The following is a 23,179-nucleotide window of genomic DNA, read 5'->3' on the forward strand; positions in this document are numbered from 1 at the left end:
ACTGCCTCTCCAGCCTCAGCAGTGAGCGGGTCAGGCTGTCTGGCAGCATGAAGGTGCTGCTTCTCTGCGCCCTGTGCCTGGTCCTGGGGTGCTGCCAGCCGGGGGCCGCCCTGGATGGAGGGATGCTGTACCCCCGGGAATCTCCCTCCAGGGAGCTGAAGGAGCTGGGAGGCCTCTGGAGCTTCAGGGCAGACTGGTCAGAGCGCAGGGATGAGGGGTTTGTGGAAGGCTGGTACAAGAAGCCTCTCTCCCAGGTGAGTGAGTGGAGAAGGCGGGCACCATCAAGGTGAGGCGGGATTTTTTTTTTTTGAAAGCTGCTGAGATAAATTTTATGAAATAAATAAATTGTTAAGTAAGTTACGTCCCCCTTGATTGCAAAAGCAGCGACCTCAAAGCAGTTTACGAAAAGAAGGAAAGCAATAAGCTTGTCGTGGAAACGTAGAATTGAAGAGCTGGAAGGGACCCCAAGGGTCAGCCACCCCCTACAGTGCAGGAGCCACAGCTAAAGCTTAAAAAACAGTTAAAACCAACCATTGGAAACCTTAAATATATATATATATCAACAATAAGCTGAAAAACCAAACTGAAACGTGTGTCGATGTTCTACATGCTTCGGTAGGTTTTGCCGAAACAAAAAAGGCGCCAAAAAGAGTATAGTGAATAATGGGTTTAGCTTTTTAGTTCTTGTTTGATATCAACATCTGAGCATCCCTAATGGGTCAAGCCAAAAGCCCTGTTAATCTAAATAACCAACACAGAGGCTGCCATGGGTGTAGCCAAGAGGGGGCAGGGAGGAGCAGCTGCCTCCCTAAATACATAGCAAACTGAGGTTCTGCCCCCCCCCCCACAAAAATCCTGGCTACATCCATGGTTCTGGCTGCCCAGATGCTTTGAGGGAGCCAACAAGTGGGGGGGTGTTTGGGGGGAATGCAATGTCCAGTCCCTGTGGTCCCCCCAAACATCTGGTAAACTGCCACTGAATGTGGAGGTTTGACTTAGCTTTCTGGGCACACAGCCACTGGGTAGATGTGTGCTTTCTGTATTTGTGAACAGTGCACTGGGATCTTTGGAACAGTTTCATTGGAAAGATAGAAGCTGAGAGAGCAAGGAGTTGCCATTGATTGCCCTGCAGCTCCAACGGAAAGGAGAAGTTTCGAATATCAGGAAGTGGCTCAGCATTTCTATGCGCAAGAGTGAGGAAATGAACTGTTACGTGCAAAGCTGGTGAAATAATTGTTTCCCCAAAGAGCAGAAGGTAGGCACGTGCATCTGTGAATCAGGAAACAGAAAGGGTGTTATTTAATGCATTGTTTTATTTCACTGTTCAGCTGAAAACGTCTTCCAAGAGCACTTTGCAAATATCAGTATTAAGATAGTCTGTGCCTTTGAGTTTTCCAAACTCAAGTATGCAACACTAAAGGAAAGGGCATTGGGAGGGAGGAGGGGAAAAACAAACTCAGGCACAGTTGATTGAATAATCACCTGGAATTGAAAGGTTTTGGAAAAGCAGAATGTGCATGATCATTAGTAACTTGCTAACAACAGTTTAAAAGTCATACTGTGTGCTTCAGAAAAGGTGAGTAAAATCAAAGATTGGGTTTGTAGTTCTCCACTGTTTACACGTTAGAATTTAGGCCAAAGAAAATAGAAATGTAAATAGTGGATTGCTTGTGCAAGTGAGCTCTTTGCAGCTTCAATGAATGGGAAACAGTGCCTGTACATTAGTGCCCTCTACTGGCTTCTGCATGTAATTGCCACATTCAATATTCCAAACTAATCCTGTACTTTAAATGGAATATCCTGGGGCCAAGACATGATTTAGTAGGTCATAGAATCACAGAATTGTAGAGCTGGAAGGGACCCAGACAATCATTCTAGTCCAGGGGTCAACAAACTTTTTCAGCAGGGGGCTGGTCTACCGTCCCTCAGACCATGTGGGGGTCCGGACTACATTTTGAAGGGGGGAAATGAACAAATTCCTATGCCCCACAAATAACCCAGAGATGCATTTTAAATAAAAGGACACATTCTACTCATGTAAAAACACGCTGATTCCCGGACCATCCGCGGGCCAGATTTAGAAGGCACTTGGGCTGGATCCGCCCCCCGGGTCTTAGGTTATCTACCTATGTTCTAGTCCAGTCGGCTGCAATTGCAGGACTGTGCAGCTGTCCCATATGGGGATTAAACTTGCAACCTTGGCATTACCATGCTCTAACCAACTGAGCTATCCAGAAAAAAATCATAACTTGCTAAGTTGCCCTGCATCAGGCAGATTTCTGAAAGCAGAAGAGCAGAACAAAATATGTTGACAACCTAGATAAAAGTTTGCTGGAGTTTGCTTGTTTGTCAGAATGTACAAACTGCTCTAGTTTTGGAGAATATACGAGTGCTATGTCGAAATGAATCACAAAATGGAATACAGGTCATAAAACCGTAATAAAACCCAGAAGAATCATGCCCCTGGTATAGCGCTGCATGCCCCAGCCGTAAAACCCTGCATCTTGTCCCGTAGCAAATTGGCAGCCAGTGCAACCTTTTCAACATGTTTTCAGTGAGTGAACCCAGAGCTGCTGTGTCTGGACCAAATTCCAGGCCTGCATGGGAGAACATCTCTGCCCTGTATGCCCAGCATTCCTTCCTCGTCTCTTTCAGTCTGGGCCAGTGATTGACATGCCGGTGCCTGCCAGCTTCAACGAAATCACACAAGATCCAAAGCTGCATCAGTACATCGGCTGGGTTTGGTACGAGAAGGAGGTGTTCCCGCCAGCCCGCTGGCTCCTGAGAGATCCTGGGACACGAGTGGTGCTCCGGGTTGGCAGTGCAAACTACTACTCGATCGTGGTGAGTATGGGGCTCCCTGGGCAGTGCAACTCCCCATGGAAGCCTGCCTGGTTTCTGGAATCATTGCATTTTAAAAAAATTCTGCATTTATGTCCTGCACACTTCTCCAATAACCCAAGGTGGAATGTATGGTTCTCTCTCTTCCTCATTTAATTCCCAAAACCAACTCTGCGAGGTAGGATAGGCTGAGAGAAGAAGAGGAGGAGGAGTTTGGATTTGATATCCCGCTTTATCACTACCCGAAGGAGTCTCAAAGCGGCTAACATTCTCCTTTCCCTTCCTTCCCCACAACAAGCACTCTGTGAGGTGAGTGGGGCTGAGAGACTTCAGAGAAGTGTGACTGGCCCAAGGTCACCCTGCAGCTGCATGTGGAGGAGTGGAGACGCAAACCCGGTTCCCTAGATTACGAGTCTATCACCCCCCTGACACACCCAGTGAGCTTCTTGGCCGAGTGAGGATTTGAACCCAGGTCCTAGTCTGACACTCTAACCACTGCACCACCACTGCATCTCAAGTTCAGGAGTTATTACATGTGAATGAGGAGCCTGTGGCCCTCTGGGTATTGATGACCAATAGCAAGGGATGCTGGGAGTTGTAGTCCAGCCACAGCTTTCCCGCTGCTCCAAGTCATGTGACCTGCATGCCTCCCTTGAGGCCCCATTGTTTGTTTGGAGTCTTTGCACCTAGACACCCCGTTTTCTTCTGTTGTAGTGGGTGAACGGGGTCCAGGTGACTGAGCACGAGGGCGGACACCTCCCCTTTGAAGCCGAGATCAACCACCTCCTCCGCGATTCTCCAGGAGAGCCTTGCCGAATCACCATTGCTGTCAACAACACCCTGACTCCCCACACGCTGCCTCCGGGGACCATCCATTATATGGAGAACGAGTCTATGTGAGTTGAAGGCCTCACTGAGGAACCCAGCAACCCTCTAGCCAAAGATTCTGGGACGTTCTGTCTAGAACAGGTGAAGGAAGTCGCTCTGAAATGCGTTTTGCCTGCTTTTATTCCATTGTGGTCCACTGGTGTAAGGAAGAGGCTTTCATCTTGCACATAATCTTGGGTGTTTTCTTGGGTTTTCCCTTCTCCCCCCTTAAAAAAAGGATTAAGCATATTATTTGCAGGAATAACAATCAATCCAGTTTCCCTCAGTCAGATTTTGTAATTTTGTGGAATTTAATCCCAGGTGCTGCAACTTTACCAAGTGGTTTAGGCATGTTGGCATTTCTTATTGGTTTGCTCTCCGTCCATTGTGAAGTCTCTTCAGCTGTCAAACTTTCATGTGTTGTTACGTGTCAGCTGTCTTTCAACTCTTAATGTTACAAACGTTACAGACCAATTATCAAAACCTTCCATACATCAGCTGTTGAAACTGGGTATTATTGGGTACATAATAGCAAAATCAAATATTGTGACTCGCTGAATATTCAAAGAGTTTTTGATGACGGATCAACAGAAAAATTTGCAGAGAACCGGTAGAAGCACATCTATAATTCTATTCCCTGATCCACTTAAAATAAAACTGCAACATCCATATTTTATGCAGAACTGCAGGAAACAACCTCCAGATAAGAACTTATCATTTCAGCGTAAATACGTGGAACCTCAGGTGTTCAGTGAATCAGACCTGGTTGTTTCCATCATGCCTTTCAATCCTCAGTTTCCAAGGGTGGGGATTTCCTACCCCCCTCACTCTCTTCCTGAACCCTTCCCCCTTGATCCAGGTACCCCAAAGGCTATTTTGTTCAAGACATACAATTTGACTTCTTCAACTACGCTGGGATCCACCGACCTGTCCTGCTGTACACCACCCCCTCGGCCTACATTGATGACATCACCGTGACCACAGACGTGATGGGAAACGTCGGTAGGTATCTGAAGTGCCAGAGCTAAACAGCATTTGGAAAGTTGGAGGGGAGCGGGGACGACGATCCTGCAGTATCTATGGAGGAAAAGCTTTTTGTGGGAACAAGCTGTTTGTGGCTGGAAACCTGTTAATGATTTCACTTATCAAAGTGACCACCTTTGAATATTCTCACTGTGACATATTCACAACATTTACAACCTCAGGAAGTCTCCGAACGATTGTTTTAGCCACCAAATGGCACAAATGGAGAGCCAGTGTGGTGTAGTGGTTAAGAGCGGTGGACTCGTAATCTGGGGAACCGGGTTCATGTCTCCGCTCCACCACATGCAGCTGCTGGGTGACCTTGGGCCAGTCACACTTCTCTGAAGTCTCTCAGCCCCACTCACCTCACAGAGTGTTTGTTGTGGGGGAGGAAGGGAAAGGAGATTGTTAGCTGCTTTGAGACTCCTTCGGGTAGTGATAAAGCGGGATATCAAATCCAAATCCAAACCCCACAGGCTAAAGTTTATTTAACCAAGCGATGGCCCAAATTCTCTCTCTTCAAAGCCATTTATCCCACAGTCTTTACAACAACTTTGTGATGTAGGCTGGGGTTGCTTTCCCCAAACTGTTGTGGGAGCAGCGGCTGAGAAAATGGCCTACCTTAAGATGCTTAAGGGATTCAGTTGGTGGTAGCCGTGGGATCCGAAACGGAGCGGTTCTGATTTGTAGCCCACTGTCTTTGCCAACTCACCTATTTTGCTTCTGCTGGGTCAGGCTTGGTGCAGTATTTGGTTTCAGTCCAGGGCAGCCCCCGTTACTCCTTGACCCTGACACTGCGTGACCAAGATGGCGTCACTGTGGCAACTGGAAACGGGTCCGCTGGCGAGATGAAAGTGGTGAACCCTCTACTCTGGTGGCCATACCTGATGCATGAACGTCCTGGATACCTTTACTACCTAAAGGTAACCTAAGCCTTATTTGGACTCAGTCCTGAGGGGAGGGAGGGAGAGAAACAAAGGCAAAGATCTTGCATGTGGTTCCTGTCCAGGATCCTCAGATCTGCATGGTCCCCCAGTGGAAAACTAATGTTCTGGCCCCTGCTCAGGGCTTAGTTGAGTAGGGAAGGATGCTGACTTGAAAATCCAGAAGGCAGCTGTGCAGGATTTCCAGTGGTTAAGAGCAATCCAAGGAAGGACTCCTGCCTTGCTCTGCCAACAGGAAAAGAAGGGATGGAGGGACACACAGGAAACTGGCTTTAAACCTCAGTAGAGGTTTGAATAAAGCAGGAATGGAAGGAAACTGAGAGGGGGAAAGCGATGGTTTTAAACCATGGCAGAGATTTGAGTGAGCAAGGGGAGACACCGAGGAGAGAAAGCAATGGCAGTTTAAAGCACGGTTTGAGTTCAGTGAGAAGCGAACTGGGAAAAGTGTCCTTCCATCCCTGCTTTACCTCTGCCATTGCTTAAAACCACTTTTATAAATCTCTGCGTCCCTCCCTGCCCGCTTTACTGAAATTCTAGGGAAGTGCTGTAGCTCAGCAGTAGAGCAGGTTTGATCCCCAGTGGCAGCTCCAGGTAGGGCTGCCCGAAACTCTGGAGAACCGCTGCCAGCCAGAGTAGACAATGCTCAGCTCGGTGGACTAACAATCTGACTTCCTATGATCCTTCCCATCCACAGCCCTTGTGGGAGCCCTCCAGCGAAAAACTCTGCCAGTTTTGTGGGGCAATTGTTTTGGGCAGGGCAACACACAGAGGGCAGAAGGGGTGTGGTCCCGGCTGCCCACCCGCTACCGCATCTGACCCTTGCAGCACATTTTTGCCTACTCCTAGGTTGGAGAACGAGGCCTTGGGTTCAAGTCTAGCAAATTCCCTGCAAATTATGCAGGGTGCAGATTACGGGTTACCTTGGCACAGCATAGAAATTTCTCCTTCCCCGGATGCTACATCTCAGATTCAGGGGGCTGGTGATTGTTGGGGTGTAGGCTTGCGTGCTCTGACAGCTGACACAAAAAGGGTGGCTTTTTCGGACCACAGATCACGCTTTCTGCTGAGGTGGACGGCACGGTCTCCGAAGACACTTACACGCAGCCGGTAGGCATCCGGACTGTGCAGGTCACCCGCAACAAGTTCCTAATCAACAGGAAACCGTTCTACTTCCACGGGGTCAACAAGCACGAAGACTCTGATGTGAGTTGAGTGGCGCCTTGTTTTCGGATCTCTTATTGCTGAGCACCGGTGATGGACTGGGGGGCTGGGTTAAGAAGCAGGATGGGCCTCACCCAGAAACATCTTAACCTGGGTTTAGATCAGTGGTTCCCAAACTCCCCCCCCCCCCGGTTCCATAAGCTCACCCCCAGTGTCCCCCACCCTATAAAAAGCATCATTCAGAACTGTGGTTTCCATGACCCACTAAGGAAGCTAATAACACTATAAAATTCGAAACGGTAATGGTTAATTGAGCATTCATTCAAAGCCCAGTTAAAAGCTATTTAGTTTAATTAATTCAAGAAAACCGATGATCCCATGGTACCTGATACTGTAGGGAAAATATTTTTACACATTCTTAACTAGGAAGTTTATAGCACAAAATATTTATTTGTAATCACTTACCAAACATGGACCTGTCACGGATGTGCTGTATCTAATTTATAAGAAAATCAACAGCTTGGCTAACTTGTGAGAACTTAGCATTGTAAATACAAACAAACGTGGCCCAAGGAGATAGCTTGGGAAGCGATAAGAATGGCAAAACTTTAAATACAAAGTGAGGGAAGTGCTTTGCTGTAGTCTCTAGTGTGGTCAGCCGTAATAAGAGATCAATACACTCGGAGGGGCCCATCTCTAGGGCCCCTCTGCTGCCCCCTTGCCTCTTAGTTCCCCCCTGGCTATTCCCACCCTGCCATGGAGTGGTACCGCCCAGTTTGGGAACCTTTGGTCTAGATCGGGGTAGTCAACCTTTTCACACCTACCGCCCACTAATGCATCTTTCTTGATGGTAAAATATCCTTACCGCCCACCAGTGCTCGATGGAAGGAGGATTCAGCGTGTGCCCTAGAACCCCCTACTGCCCACCTAGAATCCTGAAACAACCCACTAGTGGGCGGTAGGGACCAGGTTGACAACCCCTGGTCTAGATGGTTCTGAGCTAGGTGGCCCAACGGACTGGCTGTGCATGAGACAGTTTCCCACATCAAATCAACCCTTCAGACCCATGAGGACTAGAAACTTGCTTTAATCTTGGAGGAGGACCGTAACTCAGTGGCAGCTCAGCTGGGAGCCTGATGTTGGCGAAGGACCATTGCTCTTCTAACTTGTAGCCTCTCCCGTTTCCCCGGGTTTGTTCCCTGCGGCAGATCCGTGGCAAAGGGCTGGACTGGCCCCTCATCATGAAGGACTTCAACCTCCTGCAGTGGCTGGGCGCCAATTCCTTCCGTACCAGCCACTACCCCTACGCCGAGGAGATCATGGAGCTTTGTGACGCCTACGGCATCGTGGTGATCGATGAGTCTCCAGCCGTGGGCATGAAGGACAGGTGAGCGAGCGGCGATTTCCCTGAGCTCCCCAGCGATTTATAGAGCGATGCACTGAGGTAATGAAGTGGTGGTGAAGTGTTTGGGAATGATTGGCTGAGCTGGTCTCACATCACAAAGGGGCGGGCCTGGCCGATGGATCCAAGGCTCCCATTGGCTTGGGTGCTCTGAGCCGAGAGGTTGAGTGGGAGCAGGTGTACTTAGGGAACTACGGTAAGGGCCTTAGTAGGCAGGAGGCTGAGGAGGAAAACCAGAATAATTTGGCTGCGCATGAGGTGAGGAAGGAGCATGTGAGAATGCCATGGACTGGTTGGATGCAGAGGAATGGTAGGAGGAAGCAGCTGGGGAACCCCCCAAGGGAAGAAGGCTCAGAGCTCAGGGACTGGTGGTGGGATGGTGACGAGTGGTCAGAGGGAAAGAGGTGGTGTCGGCAGCTGAAGAGGCAACAGGGTTTAGTGAGCAGGGAGAGTCTGTGGCAGAGAGAAGTCCAGACTCAGAGGCAGAAGCTGAAGCGAGAGAGGAGGGAGGCCAAGAGGCAGAGAGGAGTCACAAGTGTCTCCCCCTCCTGCTGTGACCAGCTCCTCTCCCTCCTGGTCTAGAACCAAGAGAGGTACAAAGAGGGTGGTGGAGAGATGGGCAATGTGCAGGCGCAGTCTCCGACTGCTTGGGGAAAACCCTGGAGAAGAAGGGACTTAGGCAGCTGTGGGGAGGCAGGGACTTTCAATCCATGAGGCAAGACCTACTAGAGATGAGTTGCTGTGCTCATTAGGCCTGACACTCCTGTGCAGCTCCTGCTTCCGCTAATGAAGAGTTAACTCCAACTTGCATGGTGTGATTTACTGCTGGGTTGCTCCTTTCAGACCTCTCTCCTGGTATGCTCCATGGAGGACCTTACGGTCTGCAAATAATACCACCTTGGGGATCCCGGGCCTCAGGGAGATTAGGCTAGCCTTGACCAGGGCCTGGTGGAACGCTCTGCCACAAGAGGTGAGGGCCCTGTGGGATTTGACATCTTTCCGCAGGGCCTGCAAGACGGAGCTGTTCTGCCAGGCCTTTGGTCAGGGCTCAGCCTGACTCCCTTTCTCTTTTTGTATAAGAACTAGTATGAAAGAGGCCTCCCAGCATTCTCACAGGCCCATATAAGAACAGCGTAAACAGTTGGGCCTGATAAGCATTTACTGTTCCCAACCCTAAACCTGCGGAAAACCATCTAATTGGATTTAAATTTGATCCTGACTTGTTTTTAGGAGGTAATTTAATTACCATTGATTTTATACCAGTGTTATATATTTGAAGTTATATATTTATACCAATGTTATATATTTGATGTTAGCTGCCCTGAGCCTGGTTTCGGCCAGGAAGGGTGGGATACAAATAAAATATGATTATGATTATTATAAAAGAGGCAAAAAGTGTGCTTTATGATGGACCCCTTGTCCCCCCTTTTTGCTTCTCTCCATTTAAGCATGAACTTTGGTAACAAAAGCCTCCAGCACCACCTCATCGTGATGGAGGAGCTGATTCGCCGGGACAAGAACCGCCCCTCAGTCGTGATGTGGTCTGTGGCCAATGAGCCGGCCTCTTGGCTGCCCCCAGCCGGCTACTACTTCAAGTGAGTATCTGCCACACACAAAACTGTGCTGTGAAGTCTGTACCCTGGCACTCAGCCTGCCCAAAGTGAACTCAAGCATCACATAAAGTATCACATAAAGGTGCCCAGCAAAGGCACCTTTGTTGACTTACTTTTGGCGTCAGGTGAAGACTTCTCGCTTCCCTCAGCCAGGTTTTAATAGACCTGAGGGGATGTTTGACACCAGGCAGGCACCTTTGCTGTGCTTTTTGCTCCCCAATTAAAGCATTACTTATCTAGAGAAATTTATTATTTATCTGGATTATTTATCTAGAGAAAACGCTGTTGTTTTTTTACAATCAAACGGTACCTCAAACGTTAAATAGATGTTATACATATGTCTCTGTCTTTAACAGTATTGTTAGATGCTTGGAGACCCACCGGTACCAAGTGTTTAACAAGTCCAAAATAACAGAGAGGATGGAGAGACACCTGCTATGAGGAAAGGTTTCAGTGTTTGGGACTTTTTAGTTTAGAGGAAAGGTAAGTCAGAGGCAACAGGAGAGGAGTTTAGAAAATTACACACGGCATGGAGAAAGCGGATAGAGAAAAGTTTTTCTCCCTCCCTCAGAACAGTAGCACTTATGGACAGCCAAGGAAGCTAAATGTTAAGAGGATTCAGGACAGATAGAAGAAAGTCCTTGCAGCGCAGAGTTAAGCTATGGAACTCCCTCCCACAGGAGGCAGGGATGGCCACCAACTTGGAGGGCTTTAAAAGAGGATGAGACCAATTCATCCATGGCTGCTAGCTGCAAAGGCCATGCTCTCCCTCCACCGTCGCTGGCAGTAATGCGTCTGAATTCCCGTTGCTAGAAACCACTGGAGGGGAGAGGGTTCTTGTCCTCTAATCTCGCTTGGCAGTTTCACATTAAGGGCATCTGGATGGCCACTGTGAGAACAGGATGCTGGACTAGATGGGACCCTGGCCTGATCCAGCAGGCTCTTCCTATGTTCTCAAGTCTAACTAATAATTTGTAACGCAAACTAACCTTCCGTCCAGGTTGCCATGCAGAGCCTCAGAGGTGCAGGAGGGTGGAATCACATGTGGATGAATTAATTCTGCACAGCGAGAAACAGTTGTGGTTTTGTCTGTTTTTCACCCTTTGCACGCAGGACGGTGATTGCTCACACCAAAGCCACGGACCCCACGCGCCCAGTCACGTTCATCACGAACAGCAATTACGCTCTAGATCTTGGAGTAAGCACCATCCCTTTTGTCTCTGTTGCTTATTTAATGTTGTTTAAGGCTGGGACGCAGATGGCGCTGTGGGTTAAAATACAGAGCCTAGGACTTGCCGATCAGAAGGTTGGCGGTTCGAATCCCCGCGATGGGGTGAGCTCCTGTTGCTTGGTCCCTGCTCCTGCCAACCTAGCAGTTTGAAAGCACGTCAAAGTGCAAGTAGATAAATAGGTACCGCTCCAGCGGGAAGGTAAACGGCGTTTCCGTGCACTGCTCTGGTTTGCCAGAAGCAGCTTAGTCATGCTGGCCACATGACCCGGAAGCTGTACGCCGGCTCCCTCGGCCAATAAAGCGAGATGAGCACCGCAACCCCAGAGTCGGCCATGACTGGACCTAATGGTCAGGGGTCCCTTTACCTTTAAGGCTGGCTTTCTGTCCTTCCAAAAAAGAACACTTTCTTTATGCCAATATTTCATAAGATGCTCAGCATGGAATATCCAGGCCAAGCGGTGGGGAATCTCCGACCCCAAGTCCTCATAGAATTATAGAGTCAGAAGGGGCTCAAAGCATCGTCTAGTCCAGGGATAATTAGGTGAGACCTTGATTCCACCTGGACACAGGTCTTGTCCATTGCCGTGGTCCCTTCCAACTCTACAATTCTATGAAGCTTATGCAAGAATGAGTTGCTTGCACCCTTCTCTTTCCCCCATTATGTTTAGGGATGGGGGAAAGGGGGCACAGAGAGAGAGAGAGAGCGCTTGCCGTCTAGGGAACACGCCTCAAAATCAGCTAAAAACAAAATTGAAATTTCTGCAGGCCCCTTACGTGGACGTCATCTGCGTAAATAGCTACTTCTCCTGGTACCACGACCCTGGACACCTGGAGGTCATCCGCCTGCAGCTGAACTCTCAGTTTGAGAACTGGTACCAAACTCACCAGAAGCCCATTATCCAGAGCGAGTACGGAGCAGATGCCATCGCTGGCCTCCACATGGTGAGTCTGGCTCTTCTGAGGCCATTCGCCAGTAGGCAGAAAACATTTCTTTCCAAAGAAGAATGGCAGACGTCTGAGAGGAGAACTGTACTGAGCAGCTGCTTGTTGCTGATCTGTGGGTGCTCATAATGCTCAATATATATTTTGGGCTTTGACCCAATACTGGTACAGTAGTAGCCTATGCCTTTAAGCAAGTTTCTAGTCCATCACAAACTCTTCAGGCCTCTTCCCTCCTTGGTGCACATTCACAGATACCTAGCTAAGCCAGTGTGTTGTAGTGGTTAGAGTGTTGGACAAAGACCTCACTTGGCCAGGAAGCCCAATGGGTGGCCTTGGGCCAGTCACAGTCTGTGAGCCTGACCTATTCACAAGGATGCTGTGAGGATGAAATGGGAAGAGGGTGAACTATGTATGCCACCTTGAGTTCCTTGGAGGAAGGGTGGGATATCAAAGTAAAAATAAGCAAATAAAGGTGGCATTTTAATTAGGATTTTGGAACCCTGCTTAGACGAAGGGTGGTTAAAAAGTCAAACAAACAAAAAGTCCTGTCCTCTAGATCAGCAGTGGGAAATTTTGGCTCAGTCTTTTTTGATTCATGGGCCAAGTTTGAAAGCTGGGTCCTTCCCCACTGCCAGTCATCTGAAATTGACCCATGGGGAGGTGGGGGTAGGGGTCTGCTTTGCCAGCAGCACTCCACCCCCAGAACACCCTGGTGAACTTTTACCCAGCAGGACTGAGCTCTTTACTTATCATGAGATAAGTTACTGTACAACCTTTAGAAGACATCTGAAGGCAGCTCTGTATAGGCAAGTTTTTAATGTTTAATTATGTTCTTTTATCTGCTGGAAGCTGCTCAGAGTGGCCGGGGCAACCCAGTCAGATGGGCGGGGTACAAATAATAATTTTATTATCAGGTGATGAGCGGAGGGTTCAATCCTGCTCTATGCAGAGTTCCACTTTGTCAGGGTGTTCCCCCACAGGGAACATGGTGGAGAGACAGCACCCAGCAGGATTGAACCTCGCCTCCGCATCAGTTGATCGATAGGTGGGCATTGCTTGGGGAAAGTGGTCTTGCAGGCCAATCTGAGGCCCACAACAGGCCAAAGGTCCCCCACCCCTCTAAAGCAACAGAGAACGAGAGCGTTCCACCTTCCGCACGACAGTGACCCAAATATTGGGTGGCTGCTCTCATTCATTGCACAGCCTGCACTGGTTCCATGCACATAAGGGCTCTTCCTTCCCGTTCATCTCGCTTGAGAGGGCTCTTCCTTTCCCTATTCCCGCAGGACCCGCCTCTCATGTTCTCTGAGGAATACCAGGCTGCTATGCTGAAGGAGTATCATGCTGTCCTAGACCAAAAGAGGAAGGACTATGTGATTGGAGAACTCATCTGGAATTTTGCCGACTTCATGACGAACCAAGGTACTGGCATCTCAGGTTGAAGTTGCCGTGTCTTCTGCGAAAGTCTTCCACTCCCAAGTTTCTTTAGGACTCTGCCGTTGGGAAGCAACTCATAAATTTAATACTAGGGGGTGCTGCCCTTGTTCACTTTGCCTTGCTAACTCCATCTATCGCTTTCCCAAACCTCCTTCACCCACATCTAGCCAACCCCTTCTCTCCCTCTACACCTGCCTGACCCCCTATGGTTCTTGACTACCTTTGCTTGTGCCGAAATGTACAAGCCAGCTTCTCTGGTGTGGTGGGAATGGGGCAGGGGCGTCTTAGAATTCTTGGGATTTGCTTCCAGCATCCTGCAGAATATTCATCAGCAATAAACAAATGCTAGAGTCGGCGCTGCCCGCTGGCGACAGCTCCTCGGAAGTCTTAAATCTCTGGAAACTTTTGACGTTGGTTTGGAGGTATAGTGATACCTTGGTTGTCAAATGTAATCCATTCCGGAAGACTGTTCAACTTCCGAAACGTTCGACAACCGAGGCACAAAGGGCGGTCGGCAAAGTCAACGAAGAAAAAAGAAAAACACACAGCAGAAGCCGTTCAACTTCCGAGGCGCATTCAAAAACGGAAGCAATTGCTTCTGGGTTTTCGGTGTTCGGGTTCCAAAACCTTTGACTTCCGAGACACTCGAAAACCGAGGCTCTGACAGGGTCCTAGAGTCCTCCTGCCTCATTCCAAAAGCTTAGTTAGCGCTTTCCAGTTTAGAAAGGAGGCGGGAGGGCTCTTGGACCCTGCCAGAGCCTTGTGGGGGGGTCAAACTTTAGTCTTGTTCGCACTTCCAGCACAAAAAGGCAGTGTGCAGCCCGCGGGTTCTGTGTCTAAGTACTCTTGCAGCCCAGTTGGTATGAAAAGTTGGGACTGTCCTGCTATAGGCAATGCAAGACGGCAGCTCCCCGGTGTTCAAGAGCTGTTGAGGCAAGAGAACAGACTGCCTGGTGAAGCAGGGGTTTTCATTCACATAAGGAATTTAAGCAGAGGCTGGCCACATCTGGCAGGGGGGCATCCTGCACTGGACAGGAAGTGGCCCAGAGATCAGGGACAGGGAACCTGCATGGCTCTTTGGATGTTGTTGGACTCCAACTCCCATCAGCCCCAGGCAGACAGCTTTGCCAGCACTGAGAGATGATAGCAGTTGGGAGTCTAACAATGTATGGAGAGCCATCACAGATTCCCCATCCTTGGTCTGGATTACCTGCAAGTTCCTTCCCAGCTCTACAAAGCTGTTGCCGTTGGGCCTTCCCTTTGTGACTTTCTTCCCCATCTTGCAGGCACAACGCGCGTTTTGGGCAACAAGAAAGGTATTTTCACCCGCCAACGACAACCCAAATCAGCCGCCTTCATCCTAAGGGAGAGATACTGGAAGCTGGCTGAGGAATGCAGGCCCCTTGCACGGCCCAATTACCATGACATTGGTTTGCCCCAAACTCAGGCCTCCAAGTGCACTTGACTTACGCTGTTACATTAAGCAGAGCAGAAGAAATTCAAGGAGAGGCACTACTGAGCATCCATATAGCGACTAAATTTCCGTGATTGTTTTTGCTCCAATGTGTTTTCTTCATGAAAGCAGGGGAGGGACCGCAGCTCTGCTTTTCCGTACGATAAAGCCAAAGGAATGTAAATGAATATGGACAAAGATTTTCTTATAGAACCATAGAATTGTAGAGTTGGGATCCTGAGGGTCATCTAGTCCAACCCCCTGCAATGCAGGAGGAATGTCAACTAAAGCATCCATGACATTCTCATTTTGAACATGTTTATAGATTCTGGCTTACCCAAAGCCAGTGTAGCCTTGTGTAATGATCACCGCAATCTCTTGGGTCTTTTTGACAAGTATGGTGTATGAGCAAGAAGCTGCTGGATCAGCAGAGATGCTTGTCTAGTTCAGTGGCCAACCAGATGCCTATTCTGGGAAGCCCCCGAGCAGGAGATTAGCACAACAGACACAATCTTCCCACTTGTAATTCACAGTGATTGATAGAGCATAGCCATTGGTGGCCTTAACCGCCATGAATTTGTCCAATCCTCCTTTAAAGCCATCCAAGTTGGTGGCCATCACTGCCTCCTGTGGGAGAGAGTTCCAGAGTTTAACTATGCGCTGCATGAAGGAATTACCGGTATTTTGTCTGTCCTGAATCTTTCAACATTCAACTTTAGTGGATGACCCTATTGGGTGCTAGCATTATATGTGAGGGAGAAAAACTTCTCCCCATTTTTCTCCACAGTGCATAACTTTATGCACTGTAATGCGGACACTTCACACAAACGCTGAGGGGCTAATAGCTCTCTGTGACTAAACGTCAAGGAATTGGGGGCCTTACTGGGAGAAGGGCATGAAACAGCAGCACGGATTATGAAGCAACACTGCAAAGACATCCACAGATAATTTCTACATTTATTTTTGTTTTTTATACCAAAAAAGTTATGTGCAACAAATAAAACATTCTTACATTATTTACATGGTTTCTGTTTTAATTTCGCATTAGCAAAAAGTGGACCCCAGACCTTAGAATGTCGCAGTCTTAGGTTGAACAGAAAAACGGGACGACTCCAATTTAGACACAGGTGGCGAGTTCGAAACACATGAAAAAGAAATAATAATTGTCAGATCAAAACATACGAGACAGAACACACATTGAATATTTAGTCCATGCTTAATACAGGTTTTTTTTTAATTAAAAAAAATGGTAATGGAATACTTCAGCTTCCTTAGTTTTGCAAGGGTGTGTTTCAATAGCGTTGGCAGAACAGAGGCCAAAGTGTTTTATTTTTAAATCCAGGTAGGCCAGGAGCTGCTAGCTGAAATCCTAACTTTCTTTTTGGATCAGAGACCACATGAAGCAGCAAGAAAACCCCTTTCAAAAGATGTTCTGATTCTGCGGTCTGCTAACATTATTTCCATAAGCAGCGGACCTTTATAGAAAAACACACAGATTTATCCCGCCCTTTGCCCACCTGATGCTCTCCAGATGTTTTGGACGCCCCCCCCATCTCCCTCCAGACAAGGTTGGCGAAGGCAGGACAAAAGCAACATGAGCACGTCAGTTCATCTAGATCAAAACCTTGAAGGGGTGAGTGGAAGCTGGACTATTGTCTGCCTCAAATAATATGCCTTCATTCAAAATTAACTTCACAAGCTCCTGGATGCAACAGCTACCCCCTACTCTACAGTGAAGGGTCCCACGTGTAATACAAAAATGGGTTTCTCCGACCCACAAGGGCTCCCTGTCTCCCATCCCCCACTAAGCAAAAAGCTGCCTGCTCCCTGTCTGCAGGGACACGCCACACTCAGTTTTTGAGGCCCTTTTTCAGGGGTTGGGTTGGAATGACAGGCGAGGGAGGAGAATGAGGTTGGTCTCCAGAAAGTCTGGCTTCCCCACACATAGGGCTAATACGAACTTGAACCTTTAAATCACCGAAAGACAACAAGCATTTCTCTGTTTCTCTCTGGCATAAAATGAGGCAGCTTGGACAACCAGATGCAACTGGCCAAGCATGGTTGTGTAAAAAGACTGGATTTTGGCAGGTGCATGGGAAAAAGGGGGCAAGGTTTCCCTCTTCTACATAGGTCCATGAAGTCTGCTGACCTCAAGAGAAAATCATGTGAGCAAGTTGCAACTGGTGCTGCATGGGGCACCACCATGTTGCATCCTGCACTCAAACTGCTTTTTTGCATGGATAATCCCATCCTCTCATGGCTGAGACCTGGGTATCACAATCATACATTATGGGGAGAGTTGGCTGGGGCTTTTGGGGGGGGTCCCACTGGGGTGGGCGATAAGGAAGCGTGCACACTTCTTGCAACCCTGCAGGCAGGTCCAGCCACCACAGTGCGTTAAGGGGCCTGGCTACTCTAAAGGAGAAGGGTCGCCATCCCCCCGGGGTGATGGGAGTAGGGGGAAGGAGCCGGATGGGCTCTCCTGCAGCTACAAGTCAACTGCCGAGTGCCCTGGGTCAAAACAAACTAGGCTGGGAACATCTGTGATGCACAGAGCCTGCGAAGAACACTTAACAAAACGGTGGGTTTCTCTCCATCGGGGAGAAAATGAATGGGGAGGGATGAAGTCAACACCCAAGGTTTTGATTCTGCAATTCAAGATCAGCAGGCAGAGCAGGCCAAATTGCGTGGGAGCAATGAGGCTTGCTGGCCCCAGAAAGCAGGAAAAGGCTGGTCCCAAGAAGCGGGGAGGAAACACAAACGCCAAGGTTACAATCGTGTACAAATGGAACTCTTCTCCTTGACCAAAGGTTCAAGGAAAGTGAAGCCTTCTCTCGCCCTCAGATATGTTAAGAAATAATAATAATCAATAAATAAACCCTTACATTTCATCATTACAAGAATTTTTTTTTAAAAAAAAATCTTTCAGAGCAAGGGCAAAAAACAAAAAAAATCTATACCACCGACAAATTTAAAGACAAGCTTCAGCTTTACTCTTGTTAACACAAGATGTCTTTTGAGAAACTTTTCCCCACCCTGACGAAGACAATGAGCGGTTATTAGTGTTTTTTCTTTCTTTTATACACTGCATGTATGCATATATGTGTATATATATACATACATACATACACATATACACAAATACATATACATATCAAACAGTACTCATATGACCAGGCTTCCACTGCCACCCTCTTGTGCTCGGTTGTGGTCCCTTGTGAGAACCGGACTGTTCATTTGGCAGGCTTTAAAAATACTGTCGAAAAAGACCGGGGGGGGGGGGGCAGATGCCGATCCCACTGAAAACACACTGCGTTTTTCACAAGACACAAGAGGATTTCATTCTAACACCTTAATCTTGTGTTGTTGTTTTAAAAAGGAGAATGGTACATCAAAACGAGGACTTCTTACACAGACTCACGAGAAGTATTTAGACACAGACGGAATGGAATTTTCTAGAAGGAGGTTCTCCAAAGAACGTTTTCAGCCCTCTCAGATACGAAGGCAGGAAAGAGTCTGCCCTGCACTAAGAGTGGGCAGTAGGAATAGCGCAGGGCTATCCTTTTGGCATCACACGCTTGGGAGAACAGGGACCTCTCAGTTTCTCTTGGGATTGGTTAGATACATTCAGATCTGCCCCAAGATATTTCACTGTCCTGTGCAACCCAGGACAGGCACTGTGAGATGCCTAGGAAACAATGCCGGGTGCCAGGACTCTGATCACATGCCACTGAGCTCAATGAACCCGCTACCCTTAATACTTTTGCACAAGCATGCGTAGGCACGCACACCCAAAGCAACTGCCGGAGATATTTGGGGATGAAGCATAGTTGTGACTATATCAATGCCACAGGCTAATTCATACAGGGGCCTCAAGTAGTCCTCCCATGCAGAGAAGCCTCCAGGTGACTGTAGAAGCTGTGCGGTTCCAACAGGGGCTACGGTCATCCATGGAGACTGCCCTTCCAAACCCTCCTTAGCACCGCTAAAACACACACTCTCACTCTCCAGAAACACCTGCCTTCTTGCTACCTCTATGAGAACAAAGTGGCAACCTCGTTTCCCCACCGCTCCGGGAAACTGCCACGTGGGGTGGGTGTGGAGTAGGAAAGACAGAAGCACTTCCAAGGAGCGATCTTTTGAGTGTGGCGGCTGTGTCAAGACTGGAAGCTGCTCCTGCCTTCCCAGATTTCGAGCCCTGCAAAGCGGTCCATTTGCAGGCTCCTGCCTTCCTATCAAAACTGGCCGGGCAAAGCCTCCACGGTTAGGTAATGTAGTGTGGGAAGGAAGGGCAGGTAGCCTCTTCCCGCCAGGAGATGCTCCAGCACAAGGAGCAGAAGCCAGTCACAGGGACTGTGGAGCCCACACTGCTGCCCTTGTCAGCAGTGGGCACCAAGCATTGACTTGGCTGAAAAGACCAGCTTTGGGGGGAGGCCGAAGAACTGAACTGACATTCCTGCCTCCTCCAACCAGGCTTCATAGGAACGTCCTTGGAAGGCCTTCACAGCAGCCGAGTGCCTTCCCCTGGGCGCTTTCGGACTACAACTCTCCTCAACCATAGTCCAAACCATGAGGTTAGCCAAAGTGATCATAGGAGGAACCCATCTGAGGTCATTGGTTATGTGGGGAGCCCCAATGGGAAGAGAAACACTTTCTACATACTGCAAAGGTTTGTTTCATATATATATCTATCTATCTCGTACGAACACTTCTGCCTGCCAATTTCAAACACCTCCAACCCCTTGGCCCAATATTTGGTTTTTTTTCTTTTTTTTTCTTTTTTAAGGACAGAAGGCACTTTTTTTAAAAGGAAAAAGAAACACTGCATTTCAGGACGCCATGGAATGAAGGAAAATAACCCACAGTGATGCGCTCTTTCGCTTGAATGTACAGTTTCCAACAAGATCCGTTACGGAATCCTAAGCCTTCCCTTTCAGCCGAGCCTATTCATTTCGCCTGCCCATTTTCTTCTAACACAATCCCTAGCCCTCCTGCCCCTCATCTCAGGAGCGGGGGAAAGAGTTCAATATCCACCCTAAACTTCACTCCCAATTTTGTATAAAAGGATCCGGGATCACTAGGTCTCTACAAAGTTTGTCACAATCATTTTATGCGCCAGCCTCGTTGAAACAAAGGGAAACTGCCCAGGGGAAACTCTAAGTGCCCTTGGACATTGCCCTCCATTGCATTCTGGCTTGCATAAGAAGACTTCAGTGCATCAGTTTGCCAGTAAGTCACTGGGATCCAGTGTAACGTTGTAATTCTACGCAGCAGCTTGAAATATACCTCAAACCATTAATACTGTTTGGCCGCCTGACATAGATTTGGAGCGCAAGGGCGGCTCACCCCTTTTTCTATTTGAGAAGATGGCTCTCCCAATGCCATGACCCTCCATTCCCCCAGGCCAAACCCTTCTTAGTGTCCTCCCAGGAGATCTTTTGTCACCCACGCCAAACAGCTCACGTCTTGCACAGGAACCTGTATTAAGTCCTGCCGCTTTCTGAAGACATGCACAACTTGCCGCATCAAATTCCATTTTCATGTCCAAAGAAAAAGAAGGAAGAAGGAATCTCAACTAATTCTCCCTCGTTGCAACAGTTTTCTCCAGAGAGATGGGCTCATTTCATCCTCCATTAAAAAATAAAATATTCCAACGAGAATTGGAAGGTTTTTCAAGTCGCTAAGCTTCTGAGCAAAAACCGGTTTGAGCCGTGATAAGCTTCTGGTTTCACACGGATGCTGCCCAGCGCTTCTGAGCCTTATGTACAATGTTGCAGTAAGTCTTCTAAGTGAAATCCCCTTAGCTACAAATACACATAATGTAAACAGCAACATTTCCATACGGTACCTCTAAAGTCTAGAATAAAGTTATCATGATCTTCTGTTAAAGACTCCCAAAACTGAATTTATACATAGAATGCAGGGGCTTCCTAGCAAGTGTTACCAACCTGAAATATTGGGGGGAGGACAGAGTAGGAGGGTGCAACGAATCTGCAGCTAAGAACTCCTTCAGCGTAGAGTTAAAGCTGGTCTTTGATTGGGTTAGGACTTCCACCGATGCCACCTTGAATTCATTGGACAGAAGTTACCACAGAGCCCGGTTCTTTTGCATTCACTGTCATTAAACCAGTGAGGTTCCTTGGGGGAAAGCATCTGATATGGAGAAGAAAAATAACAACAACAAAAACCTTCTTTTACTGTGAAATAAACTCGAAACGGAAGTCGGGTCTTCAGACTGTCAGTCAAAAGTTTTCATGGGGATGGGGGAGGGGGTTAATCCTGTTTGGGCGGGAGTTGCCGCTTCCAGGCTTCGTTCAAGTAAACTAGTCGTTTGTAGTTGATGATAAAGAGAATGAAGTTCAGCAAGTACGTGACAACGCAGATAATGCAGAATTCCTTCAGGACAAAGTACAGAATGTAGGCCAGGTACAAGGATCCTATTACCGACACTATGGAAGACATCATGAGGACTAGCGCCGCTACCGCACTTGCCGTCATACCTGGAAAAGACAAAGCAGTTACTTGGCACAGTTTTGCCCAACACAGCCCAGCCGAGCCATTCCTATTTCTCATTTTTAAAAAGACACGTTTAATATACCATTAAAAGCAGACTTGGAAAGATGGAGAGGTGTTTTGTTACACACGCACCAGCTGGAAGCTGGAAGTCAGCAGCAGCACCTACACTTTGGAACTCCCTTGTTTTTGGTTTAGCTAATTTAACTTTTTGAATGTCTTCAATTATTTTGGTTAATTTTTCCTAGTGATAATTTTATTGTTTTATCTTTTTTTGTAAACTGCTTTGTGGTTTTACTACAATCAAGTGGTGTACTGTATCAATTTTTTGAAACAAATAAAACAAATAGGTCAGTCACCGCAGCACTAACAGACCGCCTACTGTCAGGCAGAGAAACAGGATTTGTTCAAGGATTTTTGCTTTCTTAAAATGTTTAAAGCCTCAGAGGTTACGAGCTCCAAGCCCTGGTAACAATGTTAAGTCTGCTCCATCTTACTCGATTTATGGAAACTGGCTGTAAAAAGTAGTAAGGCTCAGAAGGCCTTCATGGGGGATTAGATAAACTCATGGAGGGAGAAGCAGGGGCCTGTCCTCAGCTTATTCCCCCCAAAAAGGTACTTCACAATGCTGCCCACCACCAAAATATCAAAGACCACCAATTACCATAACACTTCAGTTGAGGCTCCCGGGATATCCAGCGAGGAAATTTAATGCACAGCACCTTTGCAGAGAAGGTGTGCAAGTCCTTCCTCTGTTACATTATGCAGCGCCAACACCGGGCACAGCATTTTAAAGCAGCTGCAAGCACAGAGTGGTCACTGCCACAAGACGCTGACAACCTGAAGTTTGACAGCTGGGAGAGCAGGAACAGCAGGAGTGGGGAGGGTGGGAGGAAAGGAAGGGTTAATGAGAGCAAATGCTGCAAAACACCCACTCAGGCTTGCAAAGAAGCCCCATCAAAGTTATACTGACTCCAAGGATTTGCAACCCGCTGGGAGCCTGAAAACAAGAAGTGCCAGCTTCCTTCTGAGTTACAGCCTGGTTTTGCCTGGAATGGATTCCAGCTCACCAAAGACAACCAGGCAAGTGGCTATTTGCAAGCCTATGCATTCACTGAAAATATGGTTTTTGATTATCTGAAGGGAGTTTGGGGAGGGAATCCGAAGTGAGAAACACAGGGGATGGTTGCCGCCACATTCCCCATCATTTCTGATGCAGCTGAGACATTTTCCCCAGCCCTGAACATGGCTGACAACTAACAAATGTGTGTTAATTTTGATGGCTGGGAATTGACTATTCTTTCCAGCTCTGCTTCAGGATTTGTGGGTGTTACTGTGGTTAAGGACTATGAGCTGTTGACCTGCTTGTTCAGACCATGGAATAGGAAAGGCAGTTCAGTGAGGATACAGGATGCAACTGTGCCAGGAACAAAGTTTATTCAACAGAAGGTGTGTGACCCTGAGCACCACAGGCAAAAGATAATGGAAAATGGAGGGAGGGAAGTTTTGACACTTACCAAGTAACATTTGTAGAACATAGAACACAAGACCGAAGACGCTGTTCGGTTGATTTATTGCACTGTCTTTTCCAAAAATGGAACCCAGCAGGCCAAAACCTCGACCCCATCTGAAAGACAGTGGAGCAGTTAGCCTGCATTGCATGAATCTGATTATTTTGCCTCCTCCTACAGTAAGACAGGCGAGTGGGTAAGAAGGCCTTGCACACACAGCTCGGCCACATCTGCCACACAC

General features: G+C 47.9%; 2 protein-coding genes across 2 annotated transcripts in view; one reads left to right on the forward strand and one right to left on the reverse strand.

Moving 5' to 3' along the window:
* GUSB (glucuronidase beta) lies at positions 1-15,930 on the forward strand. The gene is made up of 12 exons (XM_082201441.1): positions 1-254; positions 2,656-2,844; positions 3,556-3,737; positions 4,568-4,710; positions 5,467-5,654; positions 6,726-6,878; positions 8,045-8,223; positions 9,687-9,833; positions 10,965-11,049; positions 11,848-12,024; positions 13,311-13,446; positions 14,748-15,930. Exons 1-12 carry the CDS (start codon positions 48-50, stop codon positions 14,924-14,926), a joined length of 1,965 nt encoding a protein of 654 aa, XP_082057567.1. The 5' UTR covers positions 1-47; the 3' UTR covers positions 14,927-15,930.
* VKORC1L1 (vitamin K epoxide reductase complex subunit 1 like 1) overlaps positions 15,854-23,179 on the reverse strand; it is a 14,777-nt gene continuing 7,451 nt past the window's right edge. Inside the window, exons 2-3 of the mRNA XM_082201607.1 lie at positions 22,945-23,054; positions 15,854-21,414 (exon numbers count right to left, since the gene is read on the reverse strand). Coding sequence (XP_082057733.1) covers positions 21,188-21,414; positions 22,945-23,054 — 337 coding nt within the window. The 3' untranslated portion in view covers positions 15,854-21,187. The remainder of the gene's footprint in view (positions 21,415-22,944; positions 23,055-23,179) is intronic.

Source organism: Podarcis vaucheri (assembly GCF_965113315.1).
Source record: "Podarcis vaucheri genome assembly, chromosome: 15".
Classification (NCBI taxonomy): Eukaryota; Metazoa; Chordata; class Lepidosauria; order Squamata; family Lacertidae; genus Podarcis; species Podarcis vaucheri.